The sequence below is a fragment of the Galleria mellonella genome, unplaced genomic scaffold (assembly GCF_026898425.1).
Source record: "Galleria mellonella isolate WM207_F2 unplaced genomic scaffold, CSIRO_AGI_GalMel_v1 utg64, whole genome shotgun sequence".
Taxonomy (NCBI): Eukaryota; Metazoa; Arthropoda; class Insecta; order Lepidoptera; family Pyralidae; genus Galleria; species Galleria mellonella.
The window spans coordinates 8,289,445-8,312,543 of record NW_026442133.1 but is presented as its reverse complement, the minus strand read 5'-3'; the positions used below and the strand labels follow the sequence as shown (position 1 = coordinate 8,312,543).

General features: G+C 31.6%; 2 protein-coding genes across 5 annotated transcripts; one reads left to right on the top strand and one right to left on the bottom strand.

Moving 5' to 3' along the window:
* Positions 1-2,407: 2,407 nt before the first annotated feature.
* Positions 2,408-11,990, top strand: LOC113512327 (tyrosine-protein kinase transmembrane receptor Ror-like). The gene is made up of 4 exons (XM_026896136.3): positions 2,408-4,958; positions 5,045-5,187; positions 6,718-6,867; positions 7,970-11,990. The coding sequence occupies exons 1-4, from the start codon at positions 2,628-2,630 to the stop codon at positions 8,325-8,327; spliced, it is 2,982 nt and encodes a 993-aa protein (XP_026751937.2). The 5' UTR covers positions 2,408-2,627; the 3' UTR covers positions 8,328-11,990.
* A 25-nt stretch (positions 11,991-12,015) lies between these two features.
* Positions 12,016-22,793, bottom strand: LOC113512520 (zinc finger protein 726-like). Of its 4 annotated transcripts, none has more exons than XM_052900108.1 (10): positions 22,364-22,793; positions 20,291-20,413; positions 19,992-20,202; positions 19,802-19,888; positions 17,700-17,935; positions 17,086-17,189; positions 15,073-15,181; positions 13,632-13,784; positions 12,760-12,955; positions 12,016-12,243 (listed from the first exon to the last, which is right to left on the bottom strand). In XM_052900108.1, exons 1-10 carry the CDS (start codon positions 22,457-22,459, stop codon positions 12,113-12,115), a joined length of 1,446 nt encoding a protein of 481 aa, XP_052756068.1. In that variant the 5' UTR covers positions 22,460-22,793; the 3' UTR covers positions 12,016-12,112. The 4 variants fall into 4 exon arrangements, with proteins under 4 accessions (XP_052756068.1, XP_052756066.1, XP_052756067.1 ...); XM_052900106.1 differs by having other exon boundaries at positions 17,086-17,204; positions 22,364-22,791; XM_052900107.1 differs by having other exon boundaries at positions 17,086-17,201; positions 22,364-22,782.
* Positions 22,794-23,099: the final 306 nt, after the last annotated feature.

Sequence of the window (23,099 nt, the reverse complement as noted above, 5' to 3'; positions counted from 1 at the left end):
TTCTTTCCTCTCACTTAATATAAAAACCTATTAAATTCGTATCCAGCTCTGATACAAGATATATCGTTATTGTAGCATGGTTAAAATCGAAGTTTTCATCTTAAAAGAATGATTCTATTCTTACCTTCCCTAATCTTTTTTAGAGTTCCATACAAACTAAAGGAACATTTGTGTATTTTTTTTTTAATATAAATTTCTCACTCATAGGTACCATTTCATAACCTTAAGTTTTTTTTAAAACATTTAACAGATACCAGGTCACGCAGGCAGTATTGCGAGAATTTTTTTTTATGTATGTGAGACTGGCTAGTTATAATTTATTTAAAAATATGATTACTTATAAGTAAAAATAGGTACGTTCTAAATTCAAAACAAGCATTAACGCCGAATGGTATACTACCAAATGCTTGGCAGAAGTTTTCTCTGTTGTGAGCAACAAGCGACCAAACACAGGGCTCCGCGGACTACTCCTCCACCACGATAATGCGCCCGCCCACACCGAAATCAAAACGAGGGACTTCCTAGAGAGCACACTGGTCAAACCCCTCCTTATATCTCTGACCTAGCACCCTGTGACTTCTTCTTATTCCCAAAAGTAAAAAATCAGCTTAAAGGGATATAATTTTCGTCGTCGGATGATGGGCTCTCAGCGTTCGAGCAGGCTGTAAACGTAGTGTCTGCGGCGGACTGGAAAAAGTGTTTCGAAAACTGATTCAGAGGCATGAAACTTTGTATAGAGGCTGGTGGATAGTACTTTGAAAAGATGTAATAAAAATATATTTCCATTTTTTTAGTGTCGCAAAACTTTCTAAGTGTCCCACGTATATCTCATTTGTCAATTTTTAATGAAATGATATCCCGTGTGCATTAACTGTATACGTTAACCAGGAATCAGAAAAACTGAAAGCAGGTCAGTTGGCTCATTGTAACGAATCCATCAAGAAATAATGATTTAGAGAAACCGCGTGGAAGTTAGTTGGCATATTATAGTATTAACAATCGTACCACTCTCCATTACTAATAATTCTTTCTCCCTCTCCAATTTGTTATTAAAATTATTAACAGCTGTTAATCAATTACAGCGCGAAGAAATACTATGATAAATAGAAGCAGTACATGCATTTGCGATCCAGTGGTATGATGCTATCTAAGAACAAGGAATTACATAATAGGAATGATAAAATAAAAACTGTAAATCATATAGTTGCCTCTTTCTTCTTGTGCAAATATAATTAGTAAAAAGAGGACGAAAGATACACCATCAGTTGTTAGTTTTCTCAACAGCTATGCGTTAACTATACGCTCCATCATCTTAGAGAGAAGGGAAGCGATCGCAATCGGCCTGTAAATTTAAATATTCGACTTTTTAGATACAGAATGTACAAGAGTGAGCATGAAATTGGACGAAAGATGAGCATGGCCTTTTTTCTTAAACATATACTTTATGATATGGTAACGTAACTTACGACACGTTCCATGAACATAGCAAAATGGTTGAAAGAACTTTTTATTATTATATTCCATATTAACAGGTAGCAGTTAATATAAAAAAGATTGTAACTAGTTAAGGCCCGAGTATTCATCATGTAAATCTAAATTACACCAGTTCACTACCATCAACCCGTGTGTTTTACTCTCCACCAAATTCCCATTGCAACTTATTTGGACGCTCTCGGAAATACCAACCTTCCCTCTGGAATACAATCTTAAATACGTCAATAAGGGAATAGGCCTTAACAGAAAACTCTAAGGGTTGATTCTAAGGAATAATTCATTAAACCTTTCTCTAAAATTAATAAATGATCTCTCTCTGTCGGAGCGTTGCACGAAAAAATGACAAATTACCAAATTTAATCCACTCGAGGAGGCCTATAAAATGGTTTTATATATAGAGTTTGCGCTAAATATCAGAGTAAAATAAATAATAGGAATAGAGTGATGTTTTTAGTAGCAAGACAATTTTTATTAAGGTGACAATTCAGTAACAGATAGGTACAATAAAAAAACTAACTACCAAGAAGTATTTACACTATAACAAATGGACACATAAAACTGGGGTTATGCGACATCGAAAAATTCATTAAAATGTTTTTAAGTCCTTGGTCCATAACGCCCATAAGGATATACTCTAACCAAATAAAAAAACTAAACATAGGTACTTGTTTTATTGTCAGTTTTTTTTATAAAAATATAAAATTTTATTTTATAAAGTAGATTTTTATGACAACAGTCGATATCGATATTTTCAATGAATCTATATAATGATTTTTCATAGTGATACATTGCTATGAATATTCATTTATTTTGTTAATTTATTCTTGTTATTTCGAAAAGTTAACATACATTTCATTTTTCAAGCTTCGTAAATTTAAGGTCACTGCCAACTCTCATAACGTAGTGTTTATTACTCTGTGGTGCTGTCAGATTGTCTTGTTATTTATGTCACCGCATCGCATTTGTAGTTATTGATATTATGATCTTTTTTACATGAAAAGTATATAAAAATAATGAGATTTTGGGCATAATATCACGTTATACATTGTTTTAATAATACTCAACATGATTATACATTATACAAATTTTTCATTAGAGATTTAGCTGCAAAAGTGTTATGGAAAGTGTTAATCATGAAATACTTTTGTGTCATTATTGTTTTATGCGTTTCTTCATGTGAATCCCAGGCTCTGGCATCGGATAAAACAGACACGCGTCCGTTATTGAAAGGTAATTCATTATCGGAACAGAAATTATGGAATATAAAACTTGATATATACTTCTCCAAGTCTCTCCCCCCGGTTTTAAGAAAACCCTTAGGAGCTAATGTACGATTTAAATGCGAGGCTATACTAAACTTCACAAAGGTCGAGAGATACATGAAGAACAAACAAGGTGTAGAAACATCATTAAAAGAGTCTCCCCCTGAACACATACAACAGACACTTATGAATAATGTTAAAGTTTACTGGTTAAAAGACAATAAACCTTTATTAGATGCACATAGAGTAAATACATCAACTAAAATAGATATGACCAATGGAATTATAGGTACTAATTTAACAATCAAAGATGTACATAATGATGATGGAGGTAACTACACTTGTGTCATAAAGCAAAATTATGAAAAGAAACAAACATCTGTACTTAAAATATTAAAAGATGCAGATACTCATGATAAATTTGAAATTCCTACTTATACATCACTATTTCCCAATTCTGACAGCCAAAATGAATTAGAAATTGTTAAAACGACTCCTGATTTAATATCTGAAAGTATGCACTTCCAAGCTACTAATGGAACAAAACAGCATATTAACTTTACTTTGATTCGAAAATTAGAACCAATTTGCCAAGAGTATATAGGTAAAGTGTGTGCCCTGCATTTAAAAGGTCAGTTTGTTTACATTCCATATGATACAACTCAAGCTGAAATTGAAGACAAACTTGGTAAAGCTTTACAAGTAACAAGATACTCAAATGATATAAGTTCAAATTGTGAGGGGTATGCACTGCCTAGTCTCTGCTATTCAACATTTCCAATATGCAGGGACCCCTTGGTGACCAATGATAACTTTATGAAAGAAGCTAAAATAATTCTAAGTATTCTTTCTACTACAAATGCATCAACTGTATCTAATAGCAATTATGATGACAATACTCCAGAAATTGTATTTGCAAATTTACCTCAAGGAGTTTTGCCACAAATTAATGGTATTTTTAATAAAACTGTCACCATTGAAAAGTTGAACTATCGTTATAACTCCACTATACTGAGAAGAGTTTGCAAACAAGATTGTGAAATATTAGAAAATGAATTGTGTCAAACAGAATATGCTATAGCTAAAAGACATCCTCATATTGGTCAGCAATTAACCCTAGAAGACTGTCAAGATTTACCAGAAGATGATCCAGATTGCCTTAAAATAGGAATAGGTGCAGTGATGGTTTCTGATGATGAATGTTATTGGGAGAATGGAAATGGATATCTGGGTAGAGTAAATGTTGCAGATAATGGAATGACTTGCATTGAATGGTCTAAACAAATGCATGTTCGTGTCTCAGATTATCCAGAACTTGCTGGTAGACATAGTTACTGCCGAAACCCAGCTGGATTAAAATCACAACCTTGGTGTATTGTAGAGAAAGATGGAAAAACTGATAAACAGCTCTGTGACATTCCAAAATGTGCTCACAAAATTTGGATTTATATTGTTGTTGTTTTCCTTATACTTACTTTGTCAATTATTGCTTTTGTCATTTGCCTTTGCTATAGACATAAAAACAAAGGAAATGCTGCCACAATAAGAGACATTAACCTACCCAATGCTGATAAAAACATCTATGGGAATTCTCGATTAAATTCCCCTATTGAAATGAATGAATTGTTAACAAATCAAAATATCAACAATCAACCACACCTAACCAGAAACACTCGTGGCAATGGAGTTTTACGCATACCTCAATATTCCCTAGCACAAATTAAGTTTTTGGAGGAACTAGGTGAAGGTGCATTTGGAAAAGTGTACAAAGGTGCACTAAAAAAGAATGGAGATACACAATATGTAGCTGTGAAAGCCCTTAAAGAAAATGCATCTGCTAAAACTCAAGCAGATTTTAAAAGAGAAATTGATTTAATTTCTGAACTTACACATGAAAATATAGTATGTATTGTGGGAGTAGCACTTAGAGAAGAACCCTTGTGCATGTTATTTGAATTTATGGCTCGAGGAGATCTTCATGAATTTTTAATGGGTAGAGCACCTCCATCTGGCAAAGGTCTACCACCAATGAGATTACTGAACATTGCACACAATATAGCATCTGGAATGCAATACCTTGCTTCACATCATTATGTTCACAGGGATTTGGCTGCCAGAAACTGTTTAGTTTCTGATGATTTTATTGTAAAAATATCAGATTTTGGACTATCAAGAGACATTTATAGTTCAGACTATTACAGAGTATGTATTTCTAAATTTTTTAAGATTTGTATAATTAATTATTGAATACTACTTTTATTTTGATACCTGTATATGAAATCTTCTAGGTGCAATCTAAGAGTCTGTTACCAGTAAGGTGGATGCCACCAGAGTCTATTCTTTATGGAAAATTTACAACAGAGAGTGATATTTGGTCCTATGGAGTTGTGCTCTGGGAAATATATAGTTATGGATTACAACCATATTATGGGTAAGTATATTAATAAAGGGCGAGTAATATATATAATATTGGTCATGTGGTCCCGGTATAGAATAGGCCACCTCTTCCTTTCCCGTGGATGTCGTAAAAGGCGAAAGACGATCGTAAAAGGAACGGTGGGTGAGGGATGGGCAGCAGTGTCTCTCTTAAAACATCGCCAAAGCCTAACTGCGGTTGCCAATCCGCCTGCCAAGTGTAGCAACTACTAGTAAAATCCCCCTAGGGGGAGGCTTATGTTCAACAGTGGACAGTTAAAAGCTGATATAATGATGATAAGTAACATACAGTAATATCTGTATATTATAGTTACATGATTTTTTTTATTTATTCATTAAGAATAATTATAAAATTATAACAGCAAAATCCAAATCAATGTTATAAATCTAGTATGCTTACATACAATAGAAGATATAAGATATTTCTGAGCCGTTTCTAATATCTTTGGCAGGCTACTACTAAATATATCAATGATGTTTATAATATTATTTAATAACCGCACTGCGTGAGTTAAGGGAGCGTACTGAAGTAGGTTAGTTCTTACTGGCGGTACATTAAACGTAACCGGATGACGGCGCGCGCTAACATAACCATTCGGAACTCGCAGTTGGACTGTCTCTAGCACTTGTGGGTGATGCACTCATCCGCGTAACACACTCACAACATATTTTACGAGAGCGAGATCTCTCCTCACCACTAGTCTGCTGTATCCCACCATGCCTAAAACGAACAGACTCGGGTACATCAACGGATAATAAGGATAAATGCCATATTCCTTTAGATAGAAAAATTAGCCTATTAACAGATATATTAAATAGCAGTAGTCGAAATTAATATATATATCCAACTAGCATAAGCGATGTCAAAATTGTTGATAACCGTTTTTCCATCATCAGTATCCTGTTGAATATCAAAGATATAAATATCGTAGTGGATATATTATCTTTGTTTACTACTAATTATTAAGTAAAATCAATGCAAGTAATTAAATTATAACTAAACATATTTAAGCAAAATTATAAGAGAGATAAGAGTAATAGAAACCAAAACAATATTTTTAAAATTTTGTCGTATATTAGTTTCAGCATCACACAAAAATTACTACCACAATATAAGTAAAAATTGTATGTGGTTTTTATAATAGTATGTTTGAAGGTTAATTATCTGAAATCCATGGGTACAAAGTTACAGACACAATATTAGTTTCAAATAAAATGTTAAATTGAATGAGTATACATTATTTGTTGATAATGTTGTTTTAATAAATGAAATCAATCAATTTTAAAGCCTTATTTTCTAAACTATGTACTTAAAATTTATATATTGTAGTTCACATCACTCCCCTGTTGAGACACAAAGACCTTGTTTTGATATTATCGGACTTCTGTAAGTGGAGTTTTTATATTATAGCAGAAGGTTTAGAATCTAAACCTTCTGCTATAATTTAAAGTTTAGATATTTACTATATCACTAAATAATTTTAATATAATTTATTTTACCTTAAAAGTTTTTGTTTTTATATAGATACAGCAATCAAGAAGTAATATCAATGGTTCGCGGCGGCGAGCTCCTGGCATCACCAGCCGCTTGTCCATCTCCTATGTATATGCTCATGAGAGATTGTTGGAAACATACACCCCAGAGACGTCCCAATTTTGAGGAAATTGTTAATAGGTATGTGTACCTTACTAATATAATAAAATTGTAATTAGACGTTATCTGTGCATGGGAGATATTTAAGAAAAAAAATATTGGGGGTCTTAACAAGAGTAATATAAGCGAAAACAATAATTTTTAAATAATTTGTTTGCCAGGCCGGCATGTTTGTTTTGTCATCACGCAAAAACTACTGCATCTAATTATATATATATATATATATATATATATATATATATATATATAAAGGACTATCAACTAAATATTTGCCCAGCAAACCCTTTGCAGAGTAAATATTTAGTCTTTATTTTAGTCTCAGAAGTTATTATATTATACACGTTATATCTCTTATATGTCGGAAGTAAACATCTTTAACTTGTAATGCCCACCAAATGATCTGACTATATATGCAAATATCCTCTCAATATATATGTTTCAAGGCGAACTCGAGCGACTATTGAGTCTAGATTTCTGGTACTTATTTACCATATATATATATATATATATATAGATATTTCAGTTAAATTTAAAAAAGTCCAATAAAAGACAACACTTCAGAGATAACCTAAAATGTCCTCGGGGTAATGCAGGTCTCATAGCATGGTTTCTTAACACATAGATATTTTGTTATGCCTCGTGTGGTCACTCCACCAATATAAATTAATACACTTCTTTAATAAAGGTTTGTTTTCCACCGCTTCCACCATATTTTTCATTTATTTGACTTTTTTTTTATATAACTTAAAATGACTGCTGAGTTAATGAGATCATATCTACCAGAATACGCTCAAACTGTTTAGCTTATTTTCTAACATGTATATTGAGTTCCACCATATGAGAAATTATATATATTTATAAAGGAATATACTTATTTGTTACTTTTTCTTTTGGATTATTCAAATACTGCTCTGAAAAAAATAGACAAATATTCGAATTTTAAAATTATCGAATATTTACAAACTCTATTAAAGGTCTAACTTAAAAGCTGGTATATGTTTTATCTTTAGACACCATCTAGAAGCGTTCTATTCCTTTTTTTTTTCTGAAATCGACACATAATGCCGATATATATATTATTTGGATTATTTAGAATCTAACAATAGACAATGTTATTCTACAGGATTCATGAATGGATTCAGATGGGTGGTTGTCCTGACAATGCCCCCTCTGACTCTGGGAGCTCATGTGGGCATAGACCTAGTGCATCAAGTAGAGATTTACAAGAAAGAGTACCCCTCTTGCCTCCACATTGCTCGTCATCTAATGGCTCTTTGACAACAGGAGGGAGTCTCAAAAAATTCAATGTTGCTGGGTCTAGCTCAAAAGGTGCTGAAGACAATTGTTCCACATGCAGCGAAGTGCCCCCTCTTGCACCTAAATTGAAAAAACATAGTGCAGGTTCTCTTATAGATACAGAAAGAATTGGAAGAGAAACTGTCATCCGAATACCAAATACACAGCATGGTAATGAAATATAGTTTTCATTAAAGCATATCTAGAAAAAAGATAGATAGTAAATGTATAATAAAGATAACTTACATTATTAAAACGACAAGAGAACTGTTATTACGCCCAAGTTGTAATTTAAAGATAAAATTGTGCATGTAAAAATCTTCACCGATATTAATAAATTTACAGAAAAGAAGAGTTCCATTTATAACAATTAAAATGTATGTATTTATCATCTACTTAAAAGTTAGTAAGTTTCAATGGTTAGTGTTTTATTAGTTCATACGTTTTAATAGTAAATGTAATTAGAATTCAGTAAAGCGTAAATAGCAGGAATAGCTGCCGCCTTAAATCTAATTAGTTTTATATTTAAAAACAAATTTCCAAAATCTACTTGTATCTTTAGAAATTTGTTTTTAATCTACGATAAAAAAAAAGGACCTGCCTAACTGATAACTATTTTTCACTGTGACACAATATTAATTTTCGTATTATGTAATTAAGGTTAAATAGGATATTTAGAGTTAAAGGTGAAGCAAAAGTTCACATTTGTATTTATATAATTAAGACAATAGCTTATTTATTACTTTCAAGCTTTCTAAAGACTAAACATTAAAAGCTACATATTTCAAGCTTTCATTAAAATAATAATAAATAGCCCTGGACGTAACGCACAGCGTCATCTTTTTCAAACTCAGCAGAGCTTGTGCTGTGCGTAGGAATTAGATGGCTGATACATCATATTTTTTTTTTATAAATACATTCCTAAATATACATGCAGTCACCCAACACAATTCAAACAGTCATATTCTTGAATACAGATGTGTATGATGGAATCTGCGATTACTAAATTTGTCATATACTTAACCATTTTTTTTAGTTTTTAACTCATATTTAATTCTATTTTAATTTCATTCTATTTTCGCTCTGGATGATATCCTGTCCATTAAAGACAAACTATTTCTGTTTTAAAAAGAACGACAATCCGCCATCTTGACGCGTCCGCTTCATTACATATAATTGTACCCGACTAACATAGTCCAATATCTATCTTTAAACCAAGTTGCCTACGAGCTATAATAGATTGGACATATATTATAACTCGTAAGCTACTATCAAAAAATTTAATGATGGGAAAAGTAATCCGCTATCTAAAAACATCCACCGTGGTATTTTACTTCTATTTTATTAATAAATGAAATTAAACCCGTATAAAAACATGTTTTGATAATTAATGTAGATAAAAAATCGTTAATAATAATCATAAGAATTCAATAAAACAAAAAAATATCTACGGATTATGACTAAAATGCACCATTTTAGTGTATCCGTGGTATTTGGATTGCACGAAATCGAACATTATTTATTTACCCGACTTAAAGAACGTAATGCTCAAGAATGAAAATTAGTATTCTATTGCATGTAAGTTGTAATAATGAGAAGAATAATGTTTGTAAGTTTAGTGTGATGTTACAGTAAATGGTATTTCTTAATAATTTTAGTTATTTAAAAATATAAGCTATCAAAATTGTTGACTGATCGTCTTTATGTTTATTTATTTTAGGATTCGTATTTACTGAATATAAAATATATAATTGACTTTTGTTTGAGCAATAGTCATAATGGACAGCTAATTCTTGCTTAATAAGTATTATTGATTGCTTTAAATTCAATATTTAATCGCTAAAGATGAGTTGATTTATTACTTATATTGAGTGATCATTTAATAATTAGTAAGTAATTAACAAAATTTTTAGTACATATATTATTATTTTATCCCGCCACAATATGCTCAAGTACATAAATTGTTTAATTTCAATAACATAATGTGTGTTATGTTTTTACTAGCAGCTGACATGTGGTTATTCATGTTTAAACATTTTACTTCTAAATATCTTGATTGATATTAACATTTATTTTTTCATATAAATTGATTATAAACTTATAGACATATTATTATATGTAGTTGTTAAAAATCTACTCACTACATATTCTTACACAAGAGTCGCTATGCAGGTGTCAAGTTAAAATTCAAATGACATTAAAAAATTAGTTCATACTCATTTGTTTAGCGTCTTACGCCTACCTATAAATTTGAAATTTTTAGTGAGCAATAAGAAGACAAGACATTCCCAAATTTTATCTATTCTGTGTACTAATATGATAATAGTATATTATTTGATCCAACAGTATTACCTATATTATATAGGTAGTTATTTGTTTGAGATTTAGATGCATTGTGAATGTTACCCACTGACAAATAATTTTCGGAAAACGGTAATCTTAGAAAAACACACATGATTTGAAATTTTCTTTTAAGTACGAAAAGCTTTTTCGTACTTAATAATTATGAGCACCTGCCTATCGATAGATACGTTTTCACTACCGCATGATTACATAGAACTAGATAAAAACGTCTGGCTTCATGTTACTTCTTATACGTACGAAAAGAAAACGCATCTATATACATAAGTCATTAATTTTTGAGGAACTGGTATTAAATATACCCAAATCTTATCAAGATGAACAGATGATAGACGGGTTTATAGGCACATTAAATAACATTATGATTTACTATTATTTATTGTACAAATTACATAAGAATATTATTTGCTAATTTTTTTTTTATTAATATTTTCGTGCAATTTATACAAATTTAATAAATTCCAAAGTCACATAAGTTTAGATTGAAATTATTTAAAATGTATCATGTTAAACTTAGTTACCTATACTCTACGTAGATATGCCAATTTTGCCGTAAAACAAGTAATAAAACGATTTATTGTATTAAAATATTCTTACGTAATATTTTATGTAATGTAAGTACATACGTAATTAAGGCTCTAAGATATTTTGATCTTAAGATTTTCATTGTCCACGTTACAATATGATCTTACCAGCTGCAAACTAAGTTTAGCACAAGTATTGATTTCCCTTACGACTGCTGACCTTAAAATATGACTGCCTATATATTTAACATACTTATGTAATTAATCATATCAAACCGAAATCGAACTATTAAGATTAATCTTGTATCATGTTGCGGAGGTACGTAATAGCAACTTAGTCCAGTTCATAAAATGATTCATATCGTATAACCCGCCGATGACAATAGACCTGATAGTGCATTAATATTACGCCGTCAACTTAAGTTGCCTATTAATTAAACTAGGTATACGACATGATTTATATGATTCTTGTATATATATAACTAACATATTATAACCCAAAATCTTAAATTTGACTCTCAAGAGATTATAGACCGCCTTCATTGATCATAATCAGTGAATACTTAGAGTTAGCTTACGTGCCTTTTGAAGCACAAAGCAAATTACAATTCCTATCATCGAAATAAACTGCCATCTTACATTTCCTAAGCAATGCATAAATATTAAAATCGATAATAACCATGACTGATACTGCCATTCCAATTTGTTATTTTTATAACTTAAGAAAGCAACGAGTTATTTCTTGTTTAGAAAAAAAAATACAATAATGATATATAAAAATGAGGTACACAATGAAACAGCCTTTCAAAATTCAGAACTGAAAATTTAGTACCATGCATTTTTATATTGTATACTTTTTAATTGTATAGGTAGTATTTATACCTACCAAGTTTGCGTCTGTACTTGCCAAAGACTTTTTTGTATGTGATACTTTTACTTTTGTACCTAGATGTTAATTGTATTTCTATAATAAAATGATAAGTTTTTATTATATAAAAATAAATTTTATTTATAAAGCCACTCAACAACAGTGTCAATAAAACTTCCAACCTTAACACATAATCCTATAACAAATCATTAAATAATTATTTAGTTTCTTCCTCGTCTTTATTTTTTTTCACGATCAAGTATTCACCATGAACTTTCATATGCACTTTAAGATTATGGTTCCCTGTAAAAGCTTTTTTACAAACTTTACATACATAGGGCTTTTCTCCTGAAATAAAAAAAAAAATATCCTTTTATTACAACAAACAAAGTAAATAATTTCCAATTCATGATAAAACTATTTGGATGCAATTTCGATGACTTGTCTTTACGTTACACCACAACTAATGCATTTTTTTTTGCATTAGGAGTCGCGAACGACATGCACTTTTATAGGAGTAATCGAGTCGATTAGAATCTCCCTCTCGGATCGATTATGTTTGTTTTTCATCGTGAAAAGCCAGAATTTATATTCAACCCGGTTTTGTTAAATTTTCTGATTTAACAAAATCTGCTTGCCTACCAATTATCAACCAATTTAGTCAGGCTAGGCAAGTAGGTCTTACACAACTCTATTCAGATATTTTTAAATGAAATAAAAATTAATATATGTTGATGAGATGTGGTGGTTTTCAGGGAGAAACCAGGCAAAGACTGAGTATATTGCTACAATGGCTTAAGCCCTCTTACTAAAATCCCCTCCCCTCTATCCAACTGCACACTATTAACGTTAGTTCAACAATACCTGTATGTGTACGTCGATGTTTGATAAGTACACTAGCCGAATAGAATTTTGCCGGGCAAAATTCGCATTGTTTCGTACGAGTTCCATCATGTCTATTTATGTGTATGGTCAAAGCTTGTCGAGTCTTATATGTTGCTGGACAACGATCGCATTTATATTTACCCACTTCTCTGTGAGAGTTCAAGTGACGATTGTACTGTAAATAATGAACATCAGTATCAGATGTGTAAGTTAATGTAAGTACATAACTGGTATTTCAAGATTACACATATGCGACATACCCACACTTCGCACGTATAAATATGTAGATCTCTATTTTTTTTAAATAGAAACCATCTCATGTTACTGGTTGATATTGTAGCTTTTTATACATGAATGAATTTTGAAAAATCGGTTGTTGTGGTTTTTAACCCATAGATCGAGATGCATTAGTCGGATAGCGGCTAAGGCACACGTATGTGCAGATCTAGGGGTGTTATGTTGAGGGTCACCTCTATTGCTGTTGTAGGATAATATGTAGAATAATAAAGAATATATATATATAACTGATATACATAAATAAATACATTAAAAAAACATCCAGACGAAAACAATCTCATGATGACAAATATTTATATGGTGGTCGAATCCGCAACGATCTAAAAGTGGAGCGGTGTGTTAAACTGCTACTCCACCAAGATCATCAGCAATAAATGTTTGTTAATCCAGAATATGATCTTTTACTTGTTTGTTTAACAAATACAAAGGTGACATCCATGTATACGTGAAATGCTTTTTTTATTTAAATCAAACAAAAGCGTGTCACTCTTTTTTACGAGCATAGATACTTTCCTTCATATCATATTAAGTATGTTGAAATAAGATTCACTTACCAAATTAGCTAATTTGAACTCCTTTCCACATACAGGACATATATGTATGTGGACATTACATTTATGTGCGTCACATTTTTCCTGGTTTTCAAATGGTCTTTTACATTGTGCACATATTACTTTTTCGGCTGTATGTCTTCTTATATGATGACTCTAAAATATTATTAAATACTTTTATTGACAGATCCTAAAACCAGAAAATGAAAAAAAATTAAAGAGCATTTGAGACAGGAAAATTATCATTAATTAACAACATTGGTCTCGAATGCTTTTTTTATTTTTTTTTAGTATCCGCTGTTAAGCCGAGATGGGCCCCTAACGGTTATCGTCAAATACCATTCTCGCATATCTATACCGACGACAAAATTTCTTATACCTATGGTAAAGTGACCCATAGAGATACAATATCTCTTACATCTTCATCTAAACTAAAACTACGAGAGCCTATTTTCTCTGATAATTGTGATATTATAGAAACTAACTATACCACCTTGTCCATGCCATAATAAAGCGCTCTGAACTGTAAATTCATTTAAGAATATATGTTATTGATCTCTTGTAGTTACCCCATACAAACCTGTAATGCCGGTATTTACCATTTTGTAAACTCTTAAATTCTATAATCTAATGCTCTTTTTAGCATAGTTTGGGCGAAATATTAGCAGGTATTTACACATAGTTTTCTTTTTTAAATCTTTTTTATTTAGGGGCTTTTATTCTATTAAGATATGTCAGCCCAATCATAGCCTAGCATTTGTTAATAATTTTACATATTTACTAAAATAAAGGAAATCGTTGACACAAAAATACAGCAATTAAATATTTTGCCTTTTCTGAATATGGATCCACGAGTATATACGTTCTTAAAAAAAACTATTCTATATCATCTTCGTTTAGATTATATATCTGTAGCAAAGCTTTCTGTTTCAGTTTTGCAAAATACACATAGTTTGAAAATAATTCTATTTACCATCTGCGGTAACTGCGGTATTGTTTTTCCGTCTCTAGTTTCACTTGTTTTATATGTATACAGGTGAAATCTTTAGCCGTACTTAAAACTAAAAATCCGGATAGAAATTTAATAAATCAGAAATTGAAAATTAGAATAATTTTAGGCCTCCAAATACATAACAACATAACCTTCAAGAAAAGAGCATATTCCTTTTTAAAAGGCCGGCAGCACACCTGCAATGCCGTAGGTGTTGTGGGTGACCATGGGCGGCGGTAGTCACTTACCATCAGGTGAGCCGCATGCTCGTTTGCCCCGTGTTGTAAAAAAAAAAAAAAAAACATACGCCGCTTTGGTGACATTGTTCAGTTTCACTGGTAGAACACTCATTGAAAAGGACGTTAACGATTTTGATTTCACCCCGTATACTTACCAAATTAAAAGAATAATAGTCAAATATACACATTTTTAGTGAATATAATGAACACATACCTTTAAGCCAGTACTGTATTTGCAAGAGAATCCACACAAATCACACACATAAGTCTTTTTTTCGCTATGGGATCTAATATGAGTTCTCAGTGTGCTTTTCTCAATAAACCTGAAATTATTTAATTACAAAAGTAGGTTTTTTAATGGATGATAATGGAATAATTACCTCGCCTACGCTATCGTTATACGCTGGCGAGGCACCAAAGTGGTGACGATAAAACAGGTCAGTTAACCCATAGTGACGAATTTACCAGGAATTAATCACGACGATTTCCAGGAGGAACCGCGTAGAGGTCGACCTGGTGTTGGAGATTGGAGAAAGAGATTGTTAGTAATGCGAAATACCAGTCACATTGTTAGCAATATACCCTATCAGGTCGACCTCCACGTGGTCCCTCCCTAAAACCCATCTACGACTCACAACGGGATTATTTATTACTATTATATACCATTGGAGGGAAAGGGATTGTTAGTAATGACCCCATTACTAATAATAATTCCCTTTACTTCCAATAGTATAAGTTTTACTACATAAACTTATCACTGATGTTATACTTCTTGTTGTTATTTTTTACTTTCTATATAAAGGTAATTTCAACTTGCATGGGGTATCAAAAAATAATAGCAATTTATCATATCAGCCTTTAATTGTCCACTGCTGAACATAAGCCTCCCCCTCGGGAAATTTTGCCAGTAGTTGCCACGCTTGGTAGACGGATAGGCAACCGCAGTTAAATTTTTAAGATGTTTTAAGAGGAACGCTGCTGCCCATCTCTCTTCGCATCGCCCTTTCTTAGTCACTTCTTATGACACCCACGGGAAAGGAAGGCGTGGCCTATTCTATGCCGGTACCACAGGGCTATAATAATAGCTTTTAGTACATTATTATTTCTATATATCAATGTGTTGGCGAACAAGCACAAAACCCAATGATTACCGTAGCCTATGTTAAATATCCGACATTTTGGCACATTGCGTGCTCTTTATCTAAATAATTTTATAAAATAAAATCATTTATTTAGGTAAAGCGTACAGCGCTAAATTTGCAGACATACAGTTCATAGAAGAGAAAATAGGCTATTTATCTCTTCAGTAATAGTGCATATAGATATAAGTCCCAGTAAAAGGTACCAGCAGAAAGTCAGCGCTACGGATACTCCGCAGCTTAATGTTGAGTTGGTTGCCTTTGAGAGGCCGCAGAGGCACATAAAACTACCTACAAATTTTTGTTTCGCTTATAAATTCATGCATTATGTGTTTGTAATTGTGAATAAATAATTTATCTATTTATCTAAAATTACTGTACACCTATCCCCCGATTTACACGGTACTTGTTTTACACGTTTTCGCTTTTACACGGTTTTCCAAATAAGTTTTTTTTTTTTTTTTTGTTTTTATCGCACTCTGCTAAATGCTACTGTCTTTGAACACGTGCGCTGTGTACACATTTCACGGGGAATCCCGAGCTTACGTGCTACCTTGCTGCACTGTGTCTGTATTTCTTCGCATAAAATTAAAGTTTTATCTACGGAAAATTGTATTTGAGTGAAAGTTTCACAGTGTCAGAAAGATTTAATTTTTCAGTTTAATGTATTATAATTAAATAAAAAACAGTGTTTCCGTAATATATTACATACTTTAACCTGTCAATGCATTTTATTTTTATATCTGTGTACACCTAAAAATATTGAAAAAAATCACAACTGTTAAATAGCAAAATTATGCATTTTCTGCAAGCTTTTCGATTTACACGGTTTTGACTTGAAAATTTTAAATTTTCGATTTACACGTTTTTCTCAGGAACGTATCTACCGTGTTAATCGGGGGATAGGTGTATTTCACAAAGACCGAAAGTGTAACTGTTCACTAACTCTATATGGCCACTTCCCATCAAACAGTCCATATTTTGGTTAATTCTTACCATTGATATACATGTTTTAGCTTACTCTACAAAAACCAATTTATAGATGGAGTAGAAAAATTAAGTATCTAAAATATTCCTAAGTAGGTTACCTTTTAGAACAATAATCACATATATATTTTACTTCAGCGTGACTACTCCGCATATGGCTCCTTAATTTCCTTGGTGTACCATAACTACGACTGCATAGACTGCACTGTAACATAGTCTGCTGAAATTATTTTTATAATAATATATATATATATATATATATATATATATATATATATATATATATATATATATATATATATATATATATATATATATATATATTTCTTTAGTTATCATTATTATTGGAAGATATAAATTTTCTGTGTTCTATGTATTTTGAAAGATAAAATATGGCAAAAACTAGTTATGCTTTTAATGTTGTAAACGTCATTCCCTGTAATTAGTGTAAATTTATCTGGATCGATTTTTACTGTCTTCACGTAAATTTGTTCCAAAAATTAAAAACATCTTTAAAGACAATGCAATGAGTTTCAATGATTTAAAGTCATTCCAAAAATGTAGTTCTCCATTCTGTTCACAAATTTATTTGTATTAATTGTTGTGTGTGTTTTATAAAAGCAGTTTTATTTATAAAAATGGTTTAGTCCCATACCTGTATAAATTTTATTAATATTAAAATATCAGTTAAATATTGTATAAACGGTATACCCACCTCTCCATTATAGTGTAATGTTCTATAGTGATACTCCAAATATAAGGGTGTTGCATATCTTTTGCCACAAATATGGCATTTGCCCCCTTTTTCGGGTAAATGTACAAGTCGATGACTAAAGAGTTGTGGCCAACAATTAAACTTTTCAGAGCATATTTGGCAATAATTATTATCAACATGAATCTCGAAATGTTTAATAAGTTCACTCTTGTCTGCATATTTATTTTCACACATGCCTGAAATTTTAAAATTTAAAAGAATTCAGATTCATTCTTTCATAAGCATTATATATGAATAGGAGCAAGTTTAAAAGCAGCATTTTGGTATCCCAGCCACAGCGAATGCTAAGCCTGAATGTGTTGTTTTCTAGCTGACGCCCGCGACTTTATCCTTTACCAGGTCATTCAGAAATGGCATTCATGGATGAAGGCCCTTCTAAGGCAACCGTGATCGTTGGAATAATGAATTTAAGTGCGATTGATTAACTTTGGGGGATGAAGAAAGAAGTGGTCATCCTTTGACGGCTGTTACAGAAGAAAACGTGCTAGCAGTGAAAAATTTGATCTAAGACAATAGACAAGTTACATATAAAGTGATTCAGCATATACTGCAGATTGGATCAGGAAGCCTTCACGAGATTCTACACGTGCATCTACGGGTGCGGAGGATCGTTTCACGCTGGGTGCCGCACAACCTCACGGATGTTCAGAAACAGGCAAGGGTGGAATGGTGCCATGATGTGACAGACAAATTTTAAGCAGGCTCGTCTCGCCGTGTTTACGACATCGTTACAGGTGATGAATCACGGATTTATCAATACGATCCAGAAACAAAGCGCCAGTCGACGGTTTGAGTGTTTCAAAACAAATCAACGCCTACCAAAGTAAAGCGACCTAGAAGCGGGGGGAAGATTTTGACCACGAGATTTTCAAATTGGCTGGCTACTTGGTGTCAATTCTTTTACAAAACTAAAGAAACATTAACGCCGAATGATATACTACCAAATGCTTGGCAGAAGTTTTCTCTGTTGTGAGCAACAAGTGACCAAACACAGGGCTCCGCGGGCTACTGCTCTACCACGATAATGCGCCCGCTCATAACGAAATCAAAACAAGGGACTTCCTAGACAGCACCGGCCAAACTCCTGGGTCACCCTACTTGCAGCTCTGACTTAGCACCGTGTAACTTCTTATTCCCAAAAATAAACAATCAGCTCAAAAGGATAAAATTTTCGTCGTCGGATGATGCGCTCTCAGCGTTGGAGCAGGCTGTAAACCAGGTGTCTGCGGCGGACTGGAAGAAGTGTTTCGAAAACTGGTTCAGACGCAAGAAAATTTGTATAGAGGCTAGTGGAGAGTACTTTGAAAAGATGTAATAAAAATATATTTACCTATACAACATTTTTTTAGTGTCGCAAAACTTTCTAAGTGTACATGTACTTAAGTAGGTTTTGTACTACTATACTATACTGTATAAGTTACTATACAGTCTTTAACTATCCCACGGGAACATGTTAAATGCTTACAGCTCCAGTCAACATATAAAATGTTGACTAGAGCTGTAAGGTCCATGCAAACTTTCATTTAAATCAGTCCAACAATTTCTGAGATTAGCCTGTACAAACAGACAGACAGAAAAACAAAAAAAATTGAAAAAAATCTGGATGTGTTCAATTTCACTTCTAACATTATCCTGACTCGGTTTTTAGCGTTTTTTTTTCCTATGTACAGAGATTCTCCCTCTACAGTTTTATTATATGTATTGATTTTGTATTATTACTGTTGTGAATGTGTTGTATAACACAAAGATAGCAAACAAGCATACAGTCCATCTGATGGTATATGGTCATTGTAACTTCTCATGGACACCTAAAATGCTAGGGATGTCTTATGCTCATTACCAGTATGGAAAGCAGTAACCATATTTTTAAAAAAGAAACTACTTATTTAGTGAACTGTACTTAGTCACCAGAATTGAAATCAAACCAGAAATATGTAATAAAGAAAACAAAAATATCATAAATGTTTTTGCCATTATATTGGCCAAGATGACACTTTACGACAGTTGGTTTACTAAATTTAAAATTTTATACAAATACTTACCACATATTAATATTGATGGTGTAGTTTCTTTTTTCTTTCCTTTTATCATTTTTTTACTTTTACTTGGCATTTTATTTGCAGTTTTATCTAAAAGAAACAATTTTCTTATATTACAATAGGACACACATCTAAAAATATCACCATTGATATTGTTCCTGATCAGAATACCAAAATTGTGTTCTAAACTTACTCTTTTCAGTCTCTTTCTTAATAACAGTATTCACTTCTTCAGTTTCAAATCTTTGAAATGTTTCCTGAAGATCTTCATCAGCTATGGCACAATTATCTTCAAATTCTACCTTTATGTCATATGGTTGTTTGATGTTACCATTACATTCATCCAATATTTTTATATTATTTTGTGTAGTAAAGCTTGACATTATTTCTTCTTCTTTAATATCCTGTGTAAATCACAAATAAATACTTAAGTACTACAAATGTACAAGTTAAATTAATCAAAATCAGAATAATTGAAATGTTCTTTATTACCTGTACAATAGATCTCAATGTACTTTCAGATAAAATAGATTTCTCTCTGAATTCCATGAAAAATTTCACAACATCCAGACAATTTTGACATACACTCTGAGGCAGCCCATCACATAAAGTTATCTAGTAAATAATTAGTAGATAATTTAGCAAAATTTTAGTAAATATTTTAGTGACATTAACATAAATTAATAAAATAAATTTGTAATTAGACAACGTTGGGGGGAAAGGAATTGTTAGTAATGGAGTCCCCATTACTAACAATCAGTCCCATTGCTATCAATATACCTTATCAGGTCAATCTCCACATGGTTCCCCTTGGAAATCATCATGCTGAATTCCAGGTGTATTCATCACGGTGAGCTAACTGACCTGCCTTTTCAACCTCACCTATCATCCCTCACTGGTGCCCCACCAGCATATACCGTTAGCGCAGGCAGAATTACCTAACCATGATTAGGCATTAAAAAAAATTAGACAATGTTCCTACATAAGACATGTTAAAAAATATATATATAAGAAGTGTCTTTAAGGGATTTAAATAAAAGCAATAGAAGTCAAACCAATATTTTAGAAATTTTCATGGTAGATTTATGTAGAACACATTGGATGATTAATATTATAGTTCATTATCACAACACTTTTTAAATAATCAAGCAAAAAACTTGAAAATTGTTCATTTTTTTTATTAAAAATTAAAAGAACTTCTCTCTCCTCCATACTACAAAACTCCAACATTGTCACACTTTGGTGGGGTTCAGTATGAACTATCTTAAATACATAGTAACATTACATTTTCTATGTCACTTTTTTAATGTCAATGGACTAACACAGAAAAGTATGGTAATATTATGATTTAAGAGAATGATATGTATTATATTAAAAAATTTCAATTTCAATTAATATGACAAATCCCAAAAAAAATTTCTGAAAAATTAGTTGTTAAACTAGTCTATACACATGAGTTTCTAGCACCCAGCAGCTTCAGGCTTTATTTCATATCAAAGGGTGGTTTAAGACTATAACATTAAATAGGTAATATGATTTAGAGAGGCTAAACATGGAAAATAGAGTCCAATTTACATTACAACACATTAGTAAGAAAATATGAAAGCATAAAATCAAAGTCCACAGGAATGGCAATGCATGATGTGCAGAGAAGTGGGTGAGTGTATCATATATCATACTCTGTTGTCCACTGTCCTATTTGTACATGTTGATAAGAACTTTCTTTAAGTTGGCTGACATTTGTGACAGGTTACATAAAAAACATTGTTAAGGATTACACTGGATTTCATACAAATGTAAATATATGAAAATATTATTTTTATTGAGGGTAGCTTATAGCTATATAACTTAATTTTTAAATATATATATCTTCAACCTACAGAAGTTTCATCACATTTCTTTCTATGGGTCTCGGTTCAAATGGCTTTCCATTCGTCAACGCAGAAATGTTAGCACTCTTTGTACCCTCTATACTTTGTTCAAAACCCTCAGTCGCCTAAGTACTTAAGCAGCAAATTCCAGTACCTTTTTTAAATTCACAATTGTAACCTTCTTTCTAGTAATACTCTCCAACTATCTTTCCCCTCTCACCATACTGGCTTCGCTTCAAATTCTTTTCTCCTACATTCTTCACGACTCTGGAATGCACTTCCTGATACCATTAAGAGACTAAACCATCTTTCAAAAAAAAACATTCATGATCACTTTTTTACTTTATCGGAGCAGTAAGTACTTTATATTATTCGTGTACAATTTCGTGTACAATATATGTTATATATGTGTAAATATATTTGTTATTTATAAATATCTAAAATATTTATTCCTTTATATATGTAATTTTAGTATGTATGTATATCAATAATTACTAGTACCGCATTCGAGTATTCACTATCGTATGGTTGACTGGGAGAAAATATAGAATTAAGTCCACCATGTGCACATATTATGTACTAACAAACATATATGTATGTATGTATGTATATATATATATATATATATATATATATATATATATATATATATATATATACTGTTAATTGATAAAAGCTATTATAAACTACTTACGTTGAGATTTGTCAACACATTGTAATTATTGACGAAAGTTTCGTCTATCGACATCATGTTTTTCTCTGCGACCAAACATGTTCTACACACTTCCATGATGTTTATTAATTATTACGTTACTCTGAGATATGAAACAATATATGTTATATGTTTTTGTTCCAAACAAATTAGTAAATATTTATTATTTTAGTACAGTAAGGTGTTTGGGACAATCGTTTAAATTTTTGTACATAAATTTTGTCTAATATTTATTGTAGATTGTATGTAACATTAAAACAAAAAGAAAAATCTATATTTTAATACTTCTATTAAAAAACACTCCCAATAAAAAAATGTTATGATACATGTAACAAGACAGTACAGACTCTTAAGTAGAACCACTAGCCTGATATGAATTGAGAAAAATATCAACTGATTGTGTATCTTTCGTTCTCCTTTTACTAATTATATTTGCATAAGAAGAAAGGAGGCAACCATATGATTAACATTTCATTTTATCATTTCTTCTATATAATTCCCTATTCTTAGGTTTTACTGACCGTACAGTCAGCCTCTTGCCATTTAAAAAAAAAGTATGTTGTTGTATTGTTGTTTTAATATTCGTACAAAATCGACAGGCAAAGAGCATGGCCCGTATAACCTAATCATAAAAAAAAAATAAAGTATAAAACGCAAAGACTTCATAATAAAATGTAATTCCTTGCTCTTAGATATAACGTATATAAGTAGTTCGTTG

What these genes read in the sequence shown, in the direction of transcription:
- LOC113512520 (XM_052900106.1), bottom strand. Translation starts at nt 22,459, where the DNA reads ATGGAAGTGTGTAGAACATGTTTGGTCGCAGAGAAAAACATGATGTCG. An exon ending in ATGTGTTGACAAATCTCAAC is followed by an intron (nt 20,414 to 22,363) that starts GTAAGTAGTTTA and finishes ATTATTTACTAG; the next exon opens with ATAACTTTATGTGATGGGCT. An exon ending in ACATCGACGTACACATACAG is followed by an intron (nt 12,244 to 12,759) that starts GTATTGTTGAAC and finishes TTTTTATTTCAG; the next exon opens with GAGAAAAGCCCTATGTATGT.
- LOC113512327 (XM_026896136.3), top strand. Translation starts at nt 2,628, where the DNA reads ATGAAATACTTTTGTGTCATTATTGTTTTATGCGTTTCTTCATGTGAA. An exon ending in ATAGTTCAGACTATTACAGA is followed by an intron (nt 4,959 to 5,044) that starts GTATGTATTTCT and finishes GAAATCTTCTAG; the next exon opens with GTGCAATCTAAGAGTCTGTT. An exon ending in GGATTACAACCATATTATGG is followed by an intron (nt 5,188 to 6,717) that starts GTAAGTATATTA and finishes GTTTTTATATAG; the next exon opens with ATACAGCAATCAAGAAGTAA.